Consider the following 23,829-nt stretch of genomic DNA (forward strand, 5'->3'; position numbering starts at 1 on the left):
ATCAACAGCTCCATTTCACCCCCTCTTCAAGTGCCCATGGCCACTTGTCCGCAAGGGGGGGGGGGGGGGGGCACCTATGGCAGACTTTTTAAACGCGACAGTGTTCAAGAGCTCGTTTTGCAGAAATTCCGGTGTCGGCATTGGTGTCGTTGGTTGTGAGCGAAAATCATCTTGTCCGTGACCCTAAAATCGAGAAAGGTGCAAATAAAATAAATAATAAAAGTCGTGGGGGTGGAGTGCGAAAAAAACCAGGCCGTCTGCGTGGCAAGCAGGTGTTCTACCACAGTGCCAAGCCATTTATTGAAGCTACTTCTGAAAAAACACTATGTGAATATCATGTAGTGCAAGGAGTCTCCTTGACGCATTGAATATTGCGTGGCAGAAGCGTAGAGTCGCGCCAGGCGTCAAAACATGTGCGTTGCGCAACGAGTCGGTGTTCTAAAAGACCACGCACTACAAAGCACTCAGATATGTTTAATCATCATCATCAGCAAGAACATAAAAAAACTGAACAGCTGCGAAGGTTTGCGTTTTGCCTTACGGACGTGTAGTGGGCCTTTCGCTGATTCGCAAAAAGAATAATAATGGCGTGGTAGGCACTTAACAGCTGTACTTGCAGCAGGCATTCTAGAATACTTTGAAACAGCCAATGCTACGCGCACAGTCGTTCGTTTCCTTACGGCACGGTTGAGGCATGCACCGAGAACCGAAGCCAGGTTAGCAACTGAGAAGGCGATGCGCACGAGTCCCGATTACGCTATCGCGTTCTACTCTTGAAGGCGAAGATCCAGCGTCCTCCACGTTTTCTTCTGGCGCACAATTTGGGACATGAACTGGTAGTGGGGAGTCTGCTTAAAGGGAGGAAGAAGTATTTCGAAGGTCCTAATTTTTCTTGGCCAATCCCCCAGAGTGGGTATGAGCCATGTGGCAGAGGGTACAACAACAACAACAATGGCGCACACGTATGAATAATCCGCTCTTTCTTTTGCTGAACCGTGCTTCACCGTGTTATTAACACGAAAGTGTTTTATGCCGGGTTCAACAAAGATTTTCATTTTCAGTGACGGAAATATGTCAGCAAAATGCACACGAGCAGATCACAAAGTAAAAAAAACTGGAAGAAAAAGGTTCCGACAACGGGAGTCGAAGCCGCGACCTCTCGATCTGCGACGATAGCTGACCAGCGCTCTATTCACTGCGCCACAGTCAGGCATCCAGGAGGCTTCACGAACGCGCCTTTTATCTCTCACACGTTCCTCTCACAGTGCTCTTCGTTTGCGGGATGATCTAGCCGTCTGGGAGCAGTAGAGTGAAGTAATGCGGCACATTCGCGATCAGCTTCGGGAACGCGCCATTGCACCATTGCTGCGGCCGTCCCATTTGAAGCGTTTCCTAAAAGAAGTGTAATTTTGTGAACCCCTTAACACACCGCGAGGTGGCGGCTTTAGCCCAAGCCTCGCTCATAGCATCGATAGATATTAATAAAATAGCTCTGCGACGATCACACAGCGTTCCCCGCTCGCAACAGCAGAAATCACGGCCAGGCTAGAGGGGAGACACGACGCGCGTCGCGTTTCCCGTTGCGTTTCTAGCCCGGCCATGCTGTAATCTTTGTGTTAACTCTTTAAAGGGATCGACAACTGATTTTTCTCGACCCAGTTTTTTACGGCGCGACAGGAAGCTCACCCTTCGTAGCGTTTGTAGCTGCAGTGGTTTATCCGAAAAACACGTAGTTATTTTATAAGCAGTATTTTTCAATCTGAAAGGCTCCAAACACGCATGGAGGCTTGCTCCAGCAACGCTCAGAATTGATAGCGATGCCGCTAGCCCTTGTGAAAGTTGTCGTTGTTCTGCTTTCGCAGGAGTTACTGTAACTATGCTTAACTACCTTTATTTTGAGCTTTCCAACCACTTTTGAAAATAGCAAGCTGTTACAATGAGATGTGTGGCTTTATACACCTTCCCGGTATTTGTACAGCGTTGTGGGCGCCTCCGCCTAAGGTTGCCTGCGCCTGTGTCATGGATGGCTCGTCCCGGCGTCGTTACTCTCTCGATACACGAGCCAAGCCAAGTAATTGAAAACGTAACTGTGCATATGCACGGCCGCACCGAGTAGCAGCGCGCGTCATTTCTGAGACGAAGTGTAGGTAGCAAAACTATGTCGCTCCAAAATCTTAGCGACCTGGAAACTGCGTGCACGGTTGCATGAGCGCGCTGAAAAGTTGCTCAAGACGCGCTGACGAGCATGGGATCATTACGTCACGCGAATCCAGCGCCACTTTAATGCATACTACTAACGTAGGCCTATACGTACATTATTATGAAGTAAAACCTTTTAATATAAAGAAACGAACAATAGTTCAATACTAACAAAAAGAAACGTCGACCGCGTACAGCAATCAACGGTCATGTGGCCGTCTTCATCGGATCATTCATGTTTTTGCCGCCAGAGGCGCCACAGGTCATTTTTCGCGACTTTCAATTAAGAAATAAAAATATAAATCCATCTCTCACGAAAAAAACAGGGTTGGTTTGAGTCATTGCAACGGATAATGTTTACATCAGTGGAGTCAACTCATTTCATATTTTGGGCTGTTGTCGGCCCGATGGTGACCTCAGCCCAAGCTCAGCGTCGAATCACCGACGCTCTTCTGGCTGTCACATCACTTTCTCTGATTACGCTCTCCCCGTGCAAGTGGAACGGCCTGAGCAACACTAGCTACAGTGCAATGCCGGAGACAGAGGCCACGAGTAATGCATCGTGACACTAACGAGCACCGACCGCGAGCGTTTCGGTAGTCTCAGCGCAGTAGAAGCTAAGGCGTCATTCGATGACAACGCAGTTACGTGATTCGCCTTTCGCGTTCAGGTATATGTTAACAACTTCAGCTACCTCAAGGGTTAAGCCAAGGTCATTGGCGTTTGTCGTCGGGGTGGGGATGTGTCACTAGGCGTCGAAGTGGGTGCACACACGTCCAACGGTGTCATAGCTGCCGAATACCAATAGACATTCTGCAAGCTCTCTTATATCAACGTACAATAAGCAATCATCGATACTCCTGAGGAGTATAGATGCTTTCACTTGCACTTTCGCTTTCACTTTCATGCTATGCCGATTCCTATGACGGAGTGATCAACCATGTTTTCTTTCTTTTCTTCTCCCCCTTTTTTCTATATATTTCGTCAAATAAACAATCACTTACTACCCTAATCACAAAGTGTGATGAATGAAAAGCTCTTTGCAAGCAAAACCGCGGTTTATCATAATCAATGCGTTACCTGAGTATAAAAAAGAGAATCATTACATTGTTTACTGCTTGAAACATAATGAAATCTCAATAAATCTAAAAAGCGCCACGAAGAAAACTGCACTTGTTCGACAGCTTAGTTGCTGAATTAAAAACACACTAACGATGTGAAAGCCGGTTCGTCTCCCTTCAATAAAATGTCTTTGAATTACTGAAAGCCCTACTCTGACCGCGAGAAGTGGCTTAGCAAGCAGAAAGCACATCAAAATAAAATATAGGTGGCGACACCGCTCTCAAATTCCTGAACCGACTGAGCGTGAAGTCTTAGATTTGAACATCGAGCTCGAACCTACATATTTATTTATCCGCGAAATTGAACTAAATCGCGTACAAACAGAGACACTGCAGAGAGATTTAAGGCAGCGAGTTTCAAGAAATGTATTTTGCAGCCAGTGTGTGGCCGTAGAAAGCTGCAATTCGTGACGTCATACTTGCATTGAGGAGTGATCGTGAAATAATAAAAAATTTACGCCATCTCCCGCTAAAGCGGACCATGAGACGATGCGAAGCAGCGTTTCGGCATGTCGAGCACGCGTTTCATCCGTAGCAGTTTCCCGCCGACGTTGCCGTTTGCGCTGGGCTTCCCTAGCCCGGAGCTTGGGGTTCGCTTGCCGACGTTTACGTTGCGCTTCGATGCGTCGAGCCTTCCGCTGCTCCACCCGCTGCTCCGCGATGTCGACTGGCGTTAAGGTATTGCTGCAACTGGCGCCGACGTTGACGTCGGAACTCATGACACCGGCGCAGCCAGCGCAGTGACTGAGCGTGTGTACGACCTAACGCGAGCCTTTTATCTAAATGAGGATGGGAAATGTGGGGAGGGGAATGTGGGGAGAGGAGGTGTGTGGAGAGGGTTTCGGCATGCGCAGTAAAGGTGGTCACGCCGCACACCACCACCACTGGATTGAACTCCACCATAAGTTGCTTCGCATCTAAAAATCTTTTTATTTCTTCAAGTAATGAACCTGTTAGGACAAAATCAAGGAGCATAAGGTAATCAAATAAGACCTTATTAGTCCAAACTGATTTTGTTTATCACTTAAGTGTTCGTCTATCATACGTTTGTTAAAACTGGAAAGCAAAATGCAACGCACTTTGGTGAATGACAGCGAACACTGCGAACGTAAATAAAGGGTAATCTTGGAAAATCAATGTATCAGTGGTATTTCTGCAATATGAAAACGAAACAAGCTTTGCCTGATTCCTTACAAAATGCATCGATGGGAAGTCTGGATTGAAAGCGTTAATCTGTCGAGCCATCTGCCTCAGAAACGTGTAACAGCGAAAGAGTTTTGTTTTTAAAATGCGACGCATTTCTCAAAGAATCCCTAGTAGAAAAATTGTTGGCGCAAAACAAGAACGTGGATGAAGAAGTAACACGGACAAGTCACGTTCTTGTTTTGCGCCAACGGTTTTTCTAACCTTTGCACCAACTAGCCGGACAGCATGCGTTATTGAATCACTAGTACTTTGAGCGTATCTACTTATCTATCTAGCGGCCTACGATTTTGGGCTAGCCCGCGCAGTGCATACTACTCCGTGTGTAAAACACACATGCAGCGCAATGAGAGAAGGGCCATTTGAACTGCCATGCGCATCCTGAGAGCGGCTTGGAGGGCGCAGAGCGAGGAAATAAGTATTACTTTACCGGTGCAAACAACGTGCTAGTATTCAATGCTGCTCGCAGCCAAAGCCTGGCAAAGCTTGCGTGGCTCCCCGCCAAGCAGGTTGCACTTCGCAGCTCGCCTTTAGCCGCAGCCACCGTTTGCCATTTCTTACTTTAAAGCAACAACGACGCATGTCGCAAGTTTGCCACCTTCTCTCAGCCGCGGTGCTCGCGGTATCTGTCAAGTTCCTCGACCATTCGCGTCGTTACAGGGCCGCACAATCTGGCATTGAGGTCCGCTTTCTCCTGCTGTAAATCAAGCCCGTGCCCAACATCGACTCATCGAATTGCGCTATGGCAGCGCCTTCATAGGGAATTCTTTTAGACGAACACCGCGCCATCGACTGAGATAGAATAATTACGCAAATGCTGTATTTGCTGTCCACCTCTTGACGTTTGGCTGAAGGTAAAAGGTGCGGTATCGCTGCCTTCCTAGAGGCTGCTTTGAGTAACATCGATGCCCGACGCAGGTGGGACCTGCCGACTTTTGCAACTTGCGAATGTTTCCAGTCGTTCGTTCAACATTTAGTTGAAGGCTCTTGTGTCAATATGTGCCTTCGAGATACGCGCGCACGCGAAAGTTTACTTCACACTCGTGGTGCATTCGAATGGTCGCGCTCGAGCGCATTGGCGGGGAGGCCAAAGGTTGGTTGAAATGAATTACTCAAAACGCGTTCGACTGATGCGCTCAGCGCGCCATCATCCAGCCCATAGTGTTCGGAAGATCTGTCCGACTCGGGAAGCAAGGGCCACTATTCGACTTAGTATAACAGAGAGCTGAGCTAGTTCGTAAGTATACATTCTACAAAGACAGGATTGTTGAGACAGGGTTGTTGAGTTGTTAGTAGGCGTTTGTGGTGTCCTGACTTCTTTCTTGTGTTCGTGTTTGCACGCCCTGTCTTCTTAGAACAATATCCCATGTAACCTAGATTACGTGGCTTCTTCAGTTGCACAGGAAAGACGTCCGCTTTTGGTGGCGGCATCACCGTTCCGAGTAAATATGGAGGTGCTTGGGAATTCATGTGAACTGCGTTGTAGCACTCCCCAAATTTACCATTAGTGTTGACAACAGATTTCTACAGCATGCTGCATAGTTAAGTCTAATCGCATGACAAATAAAGTATAAAATGGTGACAAATCCTTCCTCAAGATCTGAAAGCGCAGCTGTCACCTAAAAAATGCCAAAGAGCCCAAGGAAAGAAGAGGGCTTTTATGGGCTCGTTTTTCTTTGTTAGACACAATATTAAAGAGAACTAGCAGTCAATAATGCCAAGGAAAGTATAGGAGATGTTATTTGCAATAATTGGGATATAAATGTGAAGAAAGTAAAGTGGACGAAAAGACAACCTGCCGCCGGCAGGGACCGAACCTGCGACCTTCGAATAACGCGTCCGATGCTCTACCACTGAGCTACGGCGGCGGTTTATCTTTTCGTCCACTTTACTTTCTTCACATTTATATCCCAATTATTACAAATAACATCTCCTATCCTTTCCTTGACATTATTGACTGCTAGTTCTCATCAATATTGTGTCTAACAAAGAAAAACGAGCCCTTAAAAGCCCTCTTCTTTCGTTCATTCCTAGCAAGGGTCTCGTTCTGGCAGACTTGATGCCTTCAGGTAGCATGCGAGAGATTATTGGTCAGCTGCCAGCTCGTAAAAAGATCACTTGCTACGTGACGCCAAAAAGGCAGAAAAAAAGAGTGTTCCACACTCGCCGCCATGGCTGCGAACGGCGCTGACTAACACTCCTAGGTTTAAATGCACACATATACGCTATAAATTACCGCCGCCGTAACTAAGTGGTAGAGCATCGGACGCGTTATTCGAAGGTCGCAGGTTTGGTCCCTGCCGGCGGCAGGTTATCTTTTCGTCCACTTTACTTTCTTCAGATTTATATCCCAATTATTACAAATAACTTCTCGTATACTTTCCTTGGCATTATTGACTGCTAGTTCTCATTAATATTGTGTCTAACAAAGAAAAACGAGCCCTTATAAGCCCTCTTCTTTCCTTCATTCATAGCAAGGGTCTCGTTCTGGCAGACTTGATGCCTTCAGGTAGTATGCGAGGGATTATTGGCCAGCTGCCAGTTCGTAAAAAGATCACGTGCTACGTGACGCCAAAAAGGCAGAAAAAAGAGTGTTCCACACTCGCCGCCAAGGCTGCGATCGGCGCTGACTAACACTCCTATATATGTTTAAATGCACACATATACCCTATAAATTACCGCCGCCGTAGCTCAGTGGTACAGCATCGCACGCGTTATTCGAAGGTTGCAGGTTCGGTCCCTGCCGGCGGCAGGTTATCTTTTCGTCCACTTTACTTTCTTCACATTTATATCGCAATTATTACAAATAACATCTCCTATACTTTCCTTGGCATTATTGACTGCTAGTTCTCATTAATAAAGAGCCCAAGCAAACATAAGGACATCGCCAAGGTGCGGTAGCTCTGAATTGCTAGCGTCGGCGTTACCAACAGGAGTAATTGGTGGGCAAAGCACATATGTCAGGGCCGCCTTATCCAAGAGTGGCTGAAGTTGCTGTGGCAAGTCCTTCCCGTCGCTATTGTGTGTGATGAATATTTTGTTTTGTTTATGAAATAACGCTAACCCGAAACAATAGGCGTTGTGGCAGTATGGCCCTGCGGATTAAACATAAAGAGCCAATAATGCACGTAGGAAGATCCATAAAAAAAAAATCACAGCATATCCACGGAGCGAATGATGATGAGTGGGCGAAGCTGCGGAGGTTCATCGGTAAACCGTGAATCTTCCGTGAATTCTGCCCAGTACATCATCACCGACGTGAGATCGGGCGCGTTTATACTACAGGTTCGATGAGTTATGACGACTTGCAGCTCACTTTAATTTTACATGTACGCTGTGAATTTTCATTGTTTAGAAAACCATTGCTTTAGAAAACATATGGCGTCTTTCGTTAAGCAGCTGGCGTCTTTTCGTTTTGCTTTAGAAACATCTGGCGTTTTGAACGGCCAGATGTTTCTGGCGTTTTTGAACGGCCAATCAACGGCGTTTTGAACAAAATTTTTATTGTTTAATCACGCACAGGAGAAATCTCACCAGGCACTACCTTGGAGGTAAAGAATGGCTGCTAATGGGAATGAGAGACAGAAGAAGTCGGCTTTTAGCTAACGCTGCGAATTTTTTATTGTTCAACAACGCACAGGAAAAATCTCCCACCGGCACCACCTTGGAGGTCAAAGCGTAAGACTGGTTACGCACTACGACTACTACGACTACGACTACGAGGGACGAACGGGTGCCTCCTTAAGGAGCTTCGCCCCTAAAACGAACACATTCATGAAACATGTACAGCCGTGTATTGTGATCAGGAAAATGTACCGACGCAGCAATAGACGAAAAACGGTTCAACCTCATACAAGGACCAGCAATGGATCAAAGTCACTGGAATGCTTTCTTTCCACACATTAATGCGCTAGAACCAATTAGCACATAAAGTAACCTGTCGCAACGACCACACACATCAACCTCCTCGCCGAGACATGGGAGGCCAAGATCTCCGCTCTGGACTTAGACGACCAGCGATGATTCATCGCCAGGTCCCGGGAGGCGATCGCGGCCAGAGCGTTCCTGGACTGAGGGGCCCTCTCACCTAGGGCGACCCCGAGCTTACAAGCTCGGGAACACTGTTGCGGAAAATTAAAACTTTATTTCATCATCATCACGATCATATTTTGGTAAGGGTGAACAAAATGAGTGACGAATTCTGGTAGCGTTTATTCATTTGTATACTTTTATTTGGTATTATGGACGTGAGAAGAAGAGACGCCACAATGAAACATCCGAATGTACTATTGGTAATAGGACACGTTTACTAGCGAAAAAGACGTGGACGAGTAGAAGCAGTACAGGACGACGTCCTGTATTCTCTCTTCTCGTCCACGTCTTTTTCGCTAGTAAACATGTCCTATTATTCACGTTACTAAGTAGCCCAACTTTCCGCCTTGAACTACTGGTAAAAGTGAAGTACACTCGACAAAATAATATGGGAAACGGCAAGAAACATTCGCAACACACAAAGCCTATATATGAAAGTTTCAGTCTGTAGTATTTTTCGCTACTCACACAAGAACCATCACACGATAAATATAGTTAATAAAAAGAGTAAAATTTCTTAGGTCTACCAAAACCACAATGTGATTGTGAGGCACAGAGAAAACTTTCACAGTTGCCGTAGAAAGCGCGTCTTGTAAATTTTCGTCGCCCAATGTATACGCCAACACAAAATAGAGCAACAGTGGCTGGCACAATTCGTGTAAGGGCCCCCATATTGTAATGGCGCAAATATGTGCAAGCTGATGTTGACTATGTTTGCGAATGGCTTGTATTTTGTATCGTGCAGGCGACCCCGCACATTTTGGCATCCCGCACGGAGGAGTCTCTTCACTGAAGACAGGTACGACTGCCAATAACATACCGGTGCTCTCATTTACACCAACACCGCAGTATGCGGTGGGCTTGTACGGCGTGTTGAGTTTCTAGGAAAACTGTTACGAACGGACGACTGTTAAATATTTATTTATTTGTTTACTTATTTACTTAACCAACTTAAGAGCCACCAGTGGAATTACATAGTGGGAAACATGAAGGCGAACACAATTTTCACAGATAAAATATCATCGCAGGTGGTTACTACAGCACTACGGTACAGCAAGTTGTGAAACATAATAAAAAGGTAAATATTTTTATTAGAGAGCACAAAGAGCAAAGTAGCGGGTCTAGATTAGTGCTCTGGGACAGCAAGTCTGTTACTGAAAGTGCTTTGTTACTCAAATAGTGTTCTAATAATTGTTTGCTGTTGCCCCGATTGCGAAAGCCAGCTTACATAGGCCCAGATGACACCGATGTCCTTATATGTTCAATTCTACTAATGATATTTGAAAAATATGACATTTATGAGTCATACTTACTTAGCGCTTCCTATGCGTCCCATCTGTGTGGTGCGCAAAAAAGCTTCACTGAAGTCTAGGGTTTGACGAAAACTCATCTGGCGAGGAAAAATCATGGTTGAAAAAAACGTACACTCGCCAACTAAAATAAAACAGCAACCACTGCCAAAAGCTTTCTTCAAACAAAAAGCTTCACTGGTCATACATCTCTGCAGAGTGGAATGACTCACATGCTTTAATGTGAAGCATTATGTGAGCAGCTAACCACGAGATTGCTCAGATTAGTGTTTTCGGTCTACACTCACAGAAAAGATCGAGTAAAAAGGGCGTCTTTTTGTCCCACAACAATATTCGCCATTTATTTTGCCTTCCTTTCCTTGCATTATCGCCGGGCGCCCGGCACTTTCTGGTCACGAACGGCACGTGCGCTACCAGCGTGACAGAGCATTCTTGGTAGAAAAGTGGCCAGCGCCGAGTTTTCAAGAAAGGACGCGCAAGCAAGCCAGATGACGATTATTGTTGTGGGACAAGAAGACGCCCTTTTTACTCGATCTCTTCTGTGAGTCTACGTTACGAAAACAAATTTCTTGCCCACAAAATCCGAAAACCATGCGCACATTCCAAACTATATAACCGACTAATGAGTATTATATCTGAAGGTCGTCAGCATATATGCGGAATCTTCCCAGTATTGAGAAGTAAAAAAAAAAAACAAGAACAGACCGAATCTTGGCTTTGTGAGGTCTTTGGATTGTTCGGCTTAAGCATTTGACAGCGTTTACGGCCACGCTGAAATTGACTAGATTGTGTACCTATTCCCTTGCTTAGGAACGACTGGATGGCTGTCCTGGATTCTGTTGATTGGGATTTTGATCAACGCCATCGTCGCCTGACCCGCGACAGCCCGTTGACATCGGAGCCACTGACTGATAGTCTGTTTACATGAATGCAAGAAAGTGCACGCCGTCAATCTGTAACGTCATGTGCTGCGCATTAAGTCGTCGCTTTTGTCAGCGTCTTCCTCGACCCCGCAAAAGCTGAACAGAGGAATCGCATGAATGCTGGAAAGTAACCATTGAAGGCTGACAACCTAGGATGTATTTTCCTGCACGAAGCCACCGGAGTGATTGACATTGTTGCGGAATCCGTGACGCCAATACATGATTGCGCCAGGATAGCGCGAGGGTCGGCTTTCATTTCCCTACTCCGATGATCAATATTTGGGAACATAAGGAATGCATTTCTAAGTCATATTTAGGACTTCCTTTTGGTGCGCCTTTATTGAATTCATTTAGAATTTCCAGCGAGGAAAGAAACTCGTGTTCACTATACTTCGTGTCTGCACTGTCGCTTATTATCTGATTGTCAACTGTATCAACTCTTTAACACGCTTTTCAGATGATTATTGACAGTCAGAGTAAATTTGCTCTGCTTGTCCCACGGAGAGATTGTACCCAGAGGCTAGAGAAGTTGCGCGCACAAACATGGCCGGCGCCTCTTTTTTTATGACAGTGCGTTGGAATCTCCTATGTCTTGTAAACATATACGACATTGGTTGTGTACCATGACAATTTGCTTCACATCCGTAAATTTGCGTTTTGCTCAACATGAACATGAAATTATGCATCTACTGAATGTAATAGCGGTATGCTTAGTGAACCATCAGACATGATTTCCCTAGCCTTACGCGGTAGTGAGCTCTCGATGCAGATCTATTTACCTAATCACTATTTGCAATGTTTGGTATTCTTAACTATATGGTCGAGGCCCACATACCTCATACGTGACACACTGGATACCCTTCGAAGTGCAGTACATGAGTTCGATTAATGTAGTATTTCAGAACTTAAACTCACCTAAAAATTCAGCTATCTGGCACATTAGAAACGCAAAATATTTCGCAAAACGTAACATGCTACACTAGAATACATTAAACATTCTCGGGGTAAGGTGAATGCTGCTTTTTCCGCAGATATATTTTCAGAGCAACAAAAAATTTTTCTGAGCAACTTCTATGTAGAAAAGTAATTCAGTGCATTTGTTTAGGCAGTGTGCGCCCTTTCTCGTTTTTATGAGCCTTTTCGCGTGGGCTTTCATATTTATGTTTTACACGCGTAGTGATTCTTTACACCTTTACGTATGTTTAACTTGTACAACATTCGTGCGATGCGTGTAAGTTCTGGCTAGGTTGGTTTGCTTTGGCTGTTTTGAAGACAGCGTTTGCGAAACATCTGTGGTGAAGTTTCGGAAAGTGGAGTCTGTAAATTCTATCAGAATTGCAGCTCCAATTTAGCCTCCTTCTCCATCTGTGTGCAATTATTTTTAAAATTTTCAACCACGATACAATGATTAGTACGAAAAGTGTTAATATGCAAACTTATTGTAATAATTTCTTGATGATATGTCAGCACTATTGCAGGGCTTCGTTGTCGAGTTAGACATTTCTATCAAAACTTCTGAAAAGTTTTGCAGGCATGTGAAGTTCTTGCACTGAGTGTCACGAATTGCTCAACGCTGTGCATGGTGTTTAAGCACTACAAATAAAGTTTCTGAAATGCTTCGAAAATGCTAAAGGCGTTCCACCTGCCGATACCCACATAGGTAAAACTTGTATTGGTGATATGTTATTTCCATGTGAATGATATCACAATATGGCTACAGAGAAATACGGCATTTAGTCGAATAAACCATCGATAGGTCTCCAAGAGACTTAGCAGTCAGGCGCGAATGACCCGCGTTTTGTGGGCTCCCCCTTAACTAACCGGCATACTACTTGCATATTTTGTCAGTGCGCTGGCCGTTGATCCAGCACCTGGTTGGGTGCTCACCTGCCGCTACATCTGAGGCACTCGTGTGCGCGAAGGGAACGGCGGAGTGCGTTCACATAGTCCGGATAAACAGACATCAGAAAGAATATAAGGAATACATCAATAGGAGAAGTTCAAGGAATTTTTTTAAAGAATTCGAACATGTAAGGTTTATAATTTCAGGGCTTAGATCTTACGCAGTCGTAAATGGAACATGGACATCAAGTATAGAGAGGGTGCCGAATGCGATTGATGCTTCAATGCACATTTATTGCACCTCTGTTCAGTGTGAACTGCAAGAGCTGATCGCTCCTTTATCATTCTAACTTAGCATTTCATAGTACGGGCCGTACCCGACTGCAGTGCAATATCGAGCCAACGCGCCGCAACCGAGAGACAAGCCCCGACCAGGCGCCTCATTGCAAAAATAGATTGAATATCATAAGGCCCATATATAAACGCACCAGATACTAAATTTAAAAGAACAGAGGCTGATTAGAAGGTAGAAGGTAGAAAATATAAAAGAACAGAGGCTGATTAGAAGGTAGAAGGTAGAAAAATTACACAGTGACTATACCAGTGCACAGACACGTGAAATGAACAATTGGACATGACAAGGCGCACAACATGCACATATGTTGAAGGCTATGCACAGATATGAATAGGGTGCTTCGAACAAATGATAAATAAAACAAAGGGGGACACTTACACATCAGGAAAATTGTTGCAAAAAAAAAGATGACGATGATTAACCCATAGTGCTACCTAGGACCCTGTAAGGCGTGATAGCAGTTACAGTCGCGCTCAATATGACTTGCAACACGGGAGCGTGTGGCCTCACGAGTTCAAAGACTGCGCATGGCTTCCACTTGCCCGTATTTCCATAACTCATAACTACACGCTGTTGTCTCACTTGGGGATGAACCTAAATAAGAAGATATCATTTAGTTGTTGAAATGAATACAAGTTGAATCCATGCGCAATCTTTGAACTCATGAGGCCAAGCGCTCCCACTTTGCAAGTCATATAGAGCGCGACTGTACGCTCCTTCGTCTCGTACAAGGGAGCATGACCATTGGCAGAGGAGCTCGTGTTTTCCCAAAAAGAGCTCTTTGGAGGGCAAAGCGAGATTCTCGCGCGTCAGAAGGCCCGGTGTAGGCCACAGAGCACGGCGACGATAATTGCCAGCTACAGCTTCACAGCAGTTGAGGCGAAAGGTGAACAGACCCGCGACAAGGGCAAGAGCCGGACAGAGCCTTTCACTGAAGACAAATTCCCTTGCGCCCTCACACCGAAATCCGGCATGGACAGAACGCCAAATAGTTTTTCCGACGACTCCTTCAACTGAAACGGGGCGGTGTGTTTGCGTCAAACTGCTGTGAGACGTGCCGCAGCGTTCTTGCCTATCCCGAGTTGGGAGCAGCTACCAGCCGATCCCCCATGATCATCCGTGATATAAGGTGGTCCGGCAATGCCGTTGCAGTTATGCGCTTCCACTGCATGGCGCTGAGGCACGCTGATATTAGGACACTAGATGTAGGAGGAGTGCGGCCATTCCGTCTACCGCCTTTTCTTTGGTGAAGTCAGATTCTGGGCACGTAGCCGGATGTTACCTATGAAAGGTTACAGTCGCTCTCTACGCTCTCAGTATATCCGTTCACTGAGGACAGCGGTTTCCTCGGCTTGTTGGCACTAAAACAGGTAACTACGTATTGAGGGAATGGCCCGCCATAATAAGTGCTGGCGTTTCGTCATTGAACAGCGTCCACATAGGCGTGCGCAGGGTTCCCCTTCAGGGGGGGGGGGGGGGCGAAGGTTCGTCGCAGCGCCCTCCCTTCCAATTATGTCAATGTATGACATGGTCACATGGTTTAGGTTCATTGTTTTTAGTTTCCCTACGCCATTTTGGAGCAGTTACTAACAAATATTACACTTTGGAGCAGCATATGGAGCAGCGTTTCTCTTTTGGAGCAGTTTGGAACACTTGGAGCAGCACTTCCATCACTGCACTAGTGCGAAGCTGACATCGTTTTTTTAACAGCGGAGGTGTTCAAGCTCAGAGAAACTCCGTCGGTCGTGTACAAAAACTTATATCATCATGAACGCAATAACTTGGTCAGCACGTGCTTTGGTCACCAAGTGCCCGACGTAGGTCGGCAAAAAATGTGGCGCTCACTCAGACTCTCTTGAAATATATTTGGCCCTTAGGGCTCACTCGGACTCACACTCGCCAAACTTTTCCTCAAACGGACTCACTCGGACTCAGACTCACCAAACGTTTTATTAAACGAAAATTTTGGAGCATTGTCGGCGGTGAAACAACACGACTCATACAGTTATCTCATAGCGATTACACTATGCTCCCGCTTAGCCAGTCATGCACTGTACTAAACAACGCATTTGTTTCCTTCTTCAGTACAACTGCTCCTGCATTGTTACCATGGTTACCTGACCGAAACTTTTTCCCTATGGATCCCATTGTTATAGATTGGGATGGCGTTACAAGGCTCATTGATAATCTGAAGATCTCCTCTTCCGCTGGTGCTGACCTACTGAACTCAAAGATCTTAAAAATAACTGTAGTGTACTCAGCAATAATTATCTCAAAACTTTTTGAACAATCTTTACGGTGTTTTATATTACCCAGCGACTGGAAAGTGGGGAAGGTGGTCCCTATCTTCAAATCAGGTAATGCTCACTCAGCTGATAACTATCGACCGATCTCGCTAACAAGCATCCCATGCAAAATCATAGAACACATCATATATTCGCACCTAGTACAATTTTTGGAGGACAATTCTTTCTTTAATAATTCCCAACATGGATTTAGGAAAATGTTTTCATGTGAGACCCAACTACTAACGTTTACTAATGATCTCTTTGTAGCTACTGATCTTGGTTTCGATATAGATTGCATTTTCCTCGATTTCGCAAAGGCATTTGACTCGGTATCGCACGAATTGCTTCTTTTCAAACTAAGTAAACTCAATATTGACACTAACGTATTCAATTGGATTAAAGATTTTCTTTCGAACAGAACCCAGTATGTCTCAGCTAACAATTATTCGTCTACTCTTTCTTCTGTTACGTCCGGTGTGCCACAGGGGTCTGTGCTGGGCCCTTTGTTGTTCCTTATTTACATAAATGACCTCCCTAACAGTATTGCTTTTTCATCAATTAAACTTTTCGCAGACGACTGTGTTATTTATCACAAAATTACAAACTCCGCTGATTCACTAAATATCCAAAATGACCTTAACCAATTATCCCTATGGTGCGACAAATGGCTTATGCAACTAAACATTAGTAAATGTAAGGTCATGAAAATAACCCGACGCTTTCACAGCACACACTACCCTTATCACCTTAAAGGAACCCCCTTGAATTCCGTCAACTCCTACAAATACCTCGGAGTCAGGGGCGTAGCCAAGGGGGGGAGGGGGGGTTCAACCCCCCCCCCCGAAATTTTTCAGTTTTGCTCGCGTATATATACACGCACACATACAAACACACGCACGAACATACATAAAGTATGGTTGAACCCCCCCCCCCCGAAAAAAATTTCTGGCTACGCCCCTGCTCGGAGTTAATATCACTAACGACCTATCCTGGAATATGCACGTTGATTACGTAACCCGCCATGCTAACCGTACTCTTGGCTACCTGCGCCGTAATTTTTCTAAAGCGCCCTCTTTTTTAAAATTAGTTTTGTATACAACTTTAGTCCGTCCAAAACTAGAATATGCCTGCAGCATCTGGGATCCGAATCAATACATACTAATCAACTCTCTCGAATCTGTTCAGAATCGCGCAGCCCGGTTTATTCTGTCCAATTACTCCCGCTACGCTTCTGTATCCACAATGAAGAAGACATTACAACTACCTGATCTGTCCTTACGTCGTAAATGTCTTCGTCTTTGCCTCTTTCACAAAATTTATCATCAAAATGAACAGTTAAAAAACCATCTTTTTCTTCAGCCTGACTACATTTCATCACGCGTGGACCACAACTTTAAAGTTGGTGTCCCACTTTGCCGAACTCACCTATACAACGACTCATTTATCCCCCAAACCAGCAGGGAATGGAACCACCTTCCCGCCTCCATCGCTGCAATTGCTGACACCAACTTTAAAAGTGCCATTCAAGATACGGTATTTTGTTAACTTGTATGTTCAGAAAATGTATTATTGCTCACTTGTATGTATTACTGCACACTTGTATATGTATTATGTATTATTATGTATGTATGCACACTTTTATATGTATTAACCACTCCTTTCTGTAATGCCCTCGGGCTCTGAAAGTATTTGAAATAAATAAATAAATAAACGGACTCACTCGGACTCAACCTCACCAATTTATTATCCACACGGGCTCACTCAGAATCAGACGGCTCGATCTGAATCTGAGTAAGTCTGAATGAGTAGACTCATGAGTGCGTTAGCGTGTAATAGCTTTTTCGATCACCGTGCCAATTCTCCTTTGGCGCCAATATGTCACCTTATTGGCGCTCTACGTGGCGTCTTGATCTCGTACCTGCAAATACGAGGTGTCAGAGCTAGCGATCCAGTAAGAGAACTTTTAACTATATGAAGCTGTTTAGGCCGGCCATAAGAACTATAGAGTGTACAAAAAACGTCGTCGCATTAGCGTTGCCTAGCAACGGCTAATGCCACAATTCAGGGTGTCTACCGAGTTGATATTTCTAAATTCCCTGAGTTTTCCAGGTTTTCCCTGAGTGTTTTTGCTGAAATTCCCTGAGTGAAACAGAACTTTGTTTTATGTAAAGATGGGTAGAGACCATATCGCTCGGTGATGTCACTCTCTAATACGCATTTTAGAAAATGAAAACGACTTAATCCCATTTGAATAGTACATAGAACAGATAAACCTCAATATAGCGAAGTTGGTAAAAGCAGCAACTCACTTCGTTATATCGAAACTTCGTTAAACTGAAATTCGACCTTTCATGCAAGGCATAGTTACTGAAGGATTAATCTTAAACTGAAAAGGCCACAAGAATGCTCGACTAATATGGCAACATCAAAAAACTTTTTTTTAATTTTTTGCGTGAAAAAAAATCAATTTTGTTGAGCCTGAGATGCAGCAATCACAGTTAGATGCCTTGCCAGAGTGTCACATGTAAAGACGAAACAAATGTGGGTTTAATGCACTGTGGAATTGCGCTCGTTCTGCTGCTGCAGGTTGTTGTCAAATCCTCGCGCGTTGCCCAGAGCAATGCAACGCCTTTGCTATCATGTTGCCCAACCGAACTATTTGCTCTCCACGAACGCACAACATCGAAAACCATCCCACGTTAGAAAAAAAAAGAGTCAGTTTCACCACGAGAGCAAAATAGTAAATCCGATAGCAACAAAGAGGAATTTTATATGAATATAGGCTAGCAGCTCGCTCCTTCAGGAAACGCAGCCGCTGCACTAAGAGAAGTGCCCTATCTATGATCTATGGCTCAGGGGCGGATTCAGGTACATAATGGGGGGGGGGGGTACAAAGGCTGAAGCCAACGCTCAGCAGTGCATTTTGGTGGGTCACGCATATTTACAACAGCCCAGAGGGGATTATGGCGGTGCCTAAGAAGCCTTCGTTGGAAATGTGCATAGGGAAGTAGGAAAGGGTAGAGCAATGAGAGGTAGAGAGCAGGGACAAGATTCTCTTTACCCGTTTTGGACAGTGGCAGGCAAAGCAACCTGACAAAGGGGGCAAACTCGACAAGCAAGCCTGACAAAGGAGGTGGACGACAGGCACTGAAGGGAGGGGGCGGGGCTGGCTTGGGGGGGGGGGGCGATCACCGCTACCGCCCCCCCCCCCCCCCGGGATTTGCCACTGCTATGGCTTCAACGAAAGTTTTGCAATTAGAGCTTAGAGCACAACACCTACAAAGGTATGAGCCGTATGCTGATCCACACTAAAGATACCGCGGCGCACGCGACCACGCTGGTACAAAGTACGCACTTCCTGTCGGACTCACGCAGCCAGCCCCCCCCCCCCCCTTCCCAACGCGCCGGCTCCTATCCATGTGCCCATCGCGCGAATGAGACGGTCGGCTCGTTTCATCTCTGCTTAAGCCCCGTTCGTCGGCAGCGCTCGCGCACCTTCACTCGCACATGGAGCATGCGACGCGCGGGGTGATGTAATCGCGATTTGGACTTGATAGGGAAGATCATGGCGAAGGCAAAAAATTCGCGTCGGAGTGTCCATATAATTGCTATCGCAAAAAAAAAGAGAAAAGCAATATAGCTGCGGGCTAAGATCGCATGAAAGCACGGCAACAGCGTGAATTACGGCACATCCGATTATGGTGGAAACGTTACTGTTTTCCGACATCGCGCGCCGAATCGAGCACGTGGGACCCGTGCCGGTGTCGCGAATTTTGGTCGCCGCTATGCCATGGCTCTAAAAAGTTTTGTAATTCAGCTTTATAGCAAACACCCACGTGGTGTGGCTGGTAATTGCCAGCTGCAGCCCCAAAAAATTTCAGTCGACTGCCTAAAACTTGTTTCAGCGATGCCCTCATCGGGAAAAAAAGAAATAAAAAAGCTTTCACTTGCTGTGAATGGGCCCGTTAGTTACGCTAGCTCTCGCCTGGAAATTTATTCTATTCTTCACGGAACCCTAAATAGCATCTTTGAAGCTCGGGATCAGAGCGAGTGAGCTCTCCGATAACAGCCAACAAGCGTCTTTTTTTCTCGCCGATCGGGATGGCTTGCCAGATACGAGCCTTGTCGAAGACATCCGCTTCCTGCGCGATCGCGATCGCTTGCAAGATAACTCATGCTCGTTACATCTGCTACCGCTTCTACAACTAATCATGCTTGTTACTTGACACGCGGTGATAACAAAAACACCATATCGGGCGCTAACGCACAGCACGCGCGAGAAAGATTACAGAACTACACCGCGTACTCCCAGAACATCCTGACATAATTGCGCGATACGATGTGTCGTGGTTCGCGGTTCCCGCATGCCACGCATTAGCCGGATTCTCTCCCACTTCACCGCTCCGAAGGCGATGACAGCATCAAGGTGCGCCACCTCCCCGCAGCCGCAGCGGCCGTTTGATTTGAAAAATGCGTTCACAAAATATCGAGCAAGCGCTACCGCGACTTTCGTCGCCTTTCAATAAAGATACTGTGGATTTTCCCTGATGGGAGCCCAATTTCCCTGAGTTTTCCCTGAGAATTTCCAGACTACCCAAAATCCCTGAGAATTCCCGGTTTTCCCGGTTTTCCCGGTCGGTAGACACCCTGCAATTGCTCCTGCTCCATCGCAATATGCAACGTGTGAATACGCAATATGCAGGTGCCTTTTATTTCTACGTGGCAATGTTTCAATAAGTTGTTTAGCCTGCAGCCACATTGAACCTCTTCATCGCGATGTTTGCTTTTCAAATATGCAAGTCTGGAAAAATCATGCTCGCATAAGTCGCAGAAAACTGCAACAGAAACTTTACAGCCACCTTATGAGGAAGAAACATAAGTCAGCTACGTCGCAATGCAAACATGTTATGCGGTGAAGCATACCAAAAACCAGAAGGGGCCGCTGTCATGGGACATAGTGTGCCCTCAAAAGCTGCTTTTTTTTTTTTTTTTTGTTGCAAGCTTGGGTTTTGCAGACCCTCCATAATGACCTCGCGGACCCCCATTTGAGAACCACTGTTCTAAGTCATGTCTAAATGCACGGTCTGCATTATACATTTAATCTGCTGTCACTTGTATGAAGATATCAATCTTTGGGCGGCTGGAATTCCTTTTGTCAACTATACCACTTCCTCGCTCAAACAGGAAAACTGCATGCTGAGCAAATTATTTCCCAACTGAAGCCGGAAAAACTTCCAGCTTGAAATAGAACTTCCCAACTGGAACTGGAAACTTCAGCTGGAAATGGCTTTCCAGTCGGGAATAATTTCCATATCCATGCTGGAAATACCATTTCCAGCCTGGAATGGGTTTCATTCCCTGCTGGAAATACCATTTCCAGCTGGGAATGAAAAATTCCCAGCCTGAAGAGCCGTTTCCAGCTGAGAACTAGGCTGGAAACCGGATTTCCAGCTGGGAATTCACATCCCATTTTCATGTGGGATACCTCACACCTCTGATCAATAATATTGAGGCGGCGTATGAACGCAAGTGCATTCAAATATGTGTGTTATAGGCGTGAGTTGAAGCGTGAGCCGACATATAACTGAATGTAATGCTGAACAAGAGTAGAGAGGAGTCCCAGAACTCGTGGGCAGATTTGTCCGGCGGGGGTGAAATAACTCGGATGGGTGAGAGAACGAGTAGAGAGAGAGAGAGAGAGAAATAGAGAGAGAGAGACAGAAAAACATAGAAACAGAGAGAGAGAAAGAGACAGAAACAGACACAAAAAATAGATAGAAAAAAACTGAGTGCAAGACAGAAAGAGAGACAATAAAAGAGAAAGAAATAGGGAAAGCGAGAAATAGAAGAACAAGAAAGGGAAGAAAGTGAAAGACCGAGAAGAAGGAAATAAACAGAGAAAAGAGATAGAAAAGCACAAAGAGAGAGAAAGAAACAAATAAAGAGAAACAAGAAAGGCCACCCAGCGCCGCTCTTCGTTCAGCCTTGGCACCACTAAAGCGAAGCTGCCTTAATTTTATTCTTTTCGAAAAAGTGCCCCTTCCACCCACTCATTGTAATGTTGTGTGATGATGGTGATGATGACGTATTGTAGCGAGCAGGAATGCTAGTGAGTCACGACCTCCAGTGCTTGGCTCAGGGGTCAGAATGCCACTTGTGCTCATAGTGCGCGTGCCCCGGTTTGACAGTTGGCCCTAGCGCGGCTGAGCAATAAACCTCTTTACAGGATCAAAAAAGTTTTCCTTGTTTTGTGTTGCTTCTCACTTCGACACCTCTCCAAAACTTTGATAGCTGCCATAGAGGTGCAAGACAGCAGTAGCCCCCAAAACCACCAGCCATCTTGGTCTCCCTGGCCTTCGTACTTGTACGGTAAAAGAAACAAAGGTGTGCAAACGCACTCAAAGAGATGATCGAGAAACAAGCAACACAAACAAAGCATTTGCGTTGTCTACTTCTCTTCTTGTGTCCATGTTCGTACACCTTTGTTTCTTCTATATATTTCTCTCATAGCAACATCCACCAGAAACAGTCACATACTTAGCATATCCATGTCTCATTCTCAGACTGCTGTTTTCAGATTCAGATTTTTCCTCAGGATCATTGAAGTGTAGAACAATTATCACATTCGTTCATTACCCAGACACAAGTTTCTGAATGCTCCAATTATAAAATGTAAGCCATAATCTTCTATCATTACGACCATTACTCTTCTATCACTACGACCTCTCGTTTTTATTCATTCTGCTCATATGATTTTCGTATTGTTGCCAGCTATTTGAATTATGCTGACTGCATCTCGAATGTTTACTGGCTTTACTTCTTGTATTTGTACCCAATCCAGCAATAGCCTCAGAACTGCGCTGCAGAATGTGAAAACAAATAAGCTACTAAAATAAACGCCAACTAACTAGCTCAACTTTCAGTCACTATTTGCATCCTCCATGGATTACCTGCAAGCCTATGTTGCGTGGGCTAGTACACCTAGAAACAGCAGTGTGGGCAGCCTATGAGTTCAGCTGTGCAGAAGGCTGTAGCAGTCATGGCCAGGATGACCAGAGGAGTGGATGTGTACTCCTTCTCTCCACGGTAACTTCTCTCCTAATTAGAGGAGTTCCGTCTTCAGCATTATCAGAAAACAATGCAGCCCATTTGAGCAGATAAGAAACGACCAAGTAGGCCTTGGTAACACCTTAAAATATGGCGGCGCTGACTGACGCTCCCAGGTTTAAATACACATATATACCCCATGAAGTGGACGGGGGGATGGCTGCCGCGGTAGCTCAGTTGGTAGAGCATCGGACACGTTATTCGAAGGTCGCAGGTTCGGTCCCTGCCCGCGGCAAGCTATCTTTTCGTCCACTTTTCTTTCTTCACATTAACATTACATTTACTACTAATAACATCCCCAGTGATGCTACCGAGGACTTCTGATTTGGAGCAATTTTTAGAGCGGCAAAATTTTCGTTTTGGAGCACTTTGAAGCAGCAAAATTTTCATCTTGGAGCACTTTGGAGCAGATAATTTTGCATCTGGGAGCACTTTGAAGCAGCGAATTTTACATCCTGGAGTGCAATACAGAAGCATATTGCATTAACATTCAAGCACCTGAGTATTATTATGGGGCTCTTATGAAGGCTAGAAATATTTCGATTCATTGCAAATCTCATGGAAAAAATCATCTCAGGAGCATAGGCGTGCGCACAGGGGGGGGGGGGGGGGGCAGGGGGGCGGCCGCCACCCCCTAATCACCCAAGAGGGGGGGGGGGCGCAAGATCTGCCCCGTACATTGACCCTTGCGATAGCAATTATATGGACACTCTCGGCGGATTTTTGCCGTCGCCGTTGTCGTAATTTTCCGTATAAAGTCCAAATTAATAACATCACCACGCGCATTCTAGCCGCGGGTAAAAGCTCGCGAGCGCTGGCGACGAACGCGGCTGAAGCGGAGATTAAACTAGCCGGCCGTCTGTCTCCGCCGCACGGACAGCGCATGAGATAACATCTTCCCGCGTGCGGGCCTGCCGTCGATTGCTCATCAAACAGAGAGGAAACGCCCCGCCTGTCTTTCGTAAGGAGCATGAAGGGACGCCATGGGAGCGGAAGGGGGGAGGGGCATCTTTCGAAGGGCGCAGTCGCTTGCGCTATCTCGAGGCATCAGGAGACGGCTCGTAAACTTGCTGTGCTCTCAACGCTTATTTCGCGTTTAGAGAACTCAGAGCAAGAAAACGCTTCGGTTCCTGGAGGGGCCATATTCCCTTAAACCAGCGTTTTGTTGAGTTACGCGAGATCGGATCCAAAAGAGTTAGCTGCTAGTCTTACTTCGTTTCACAATACAATTTTTTGGTATCGCATTCATTGCTTCGCTCTTAAGCGAAACTGAGTTCTTTTAACCGTTAGCTATTGACCCCCGAAAGCGAGGGGCGGACGTGTAACATGGCGTAGCCGCTTCACTGTGGGCCGTCAGCGACGGGCCCGCTACTGACAGCTGCGCATTTG

The 23,829-nt window shown here is 45.6% G+C and overlaps 1 protein-coding gene across 1 annotated transcript in view; it reads left to right on the plus strand.

The window, feature by feature from the left end:
* The window catches only part of LOC119372268 (uncharacterized), a 29,350-nt gene extending 17,082 nt beyond the window's left edge, over positions 1 to 12,268 (plus strand). Inside the window, exons 4-5 of the mRNA XM_037642749.2 lie at positions 9,361 to 9,414; positions 10,736 to 12,268. Of these exons, the coding sequence (XP_037498677.1) occupies positions 9,361 to 9,414; positions 10,736 to 10,800 (119 nt within the window). The 3' untranslated portion in view covers positions 10,801 to 12,268. The remainder of the gene's footprint in view (positions 1 to 9,360; positions 9,415 to 10,735) is intronic.
* The last annotated feature ends 11,561 nt before the right edge of the window (positions 12,269 to 23,829 follow it).

This window comes from Rhipicephalus sanguineus, chromosome 10 (assembly GCF_013339695.2).
Source record: "Rhipicephalus sanguineus isolate Rsan-2018 chromosome 10, BIME_Rsan_1.4, whole genome shotgun sequence".
Lineage (NCBI taxonomy): Eukaryota > Metazoa > Arthropoda > Arachnida > Ixodida > Ixodidae > Rhipicephalus > Rhipicephalus sanguineus.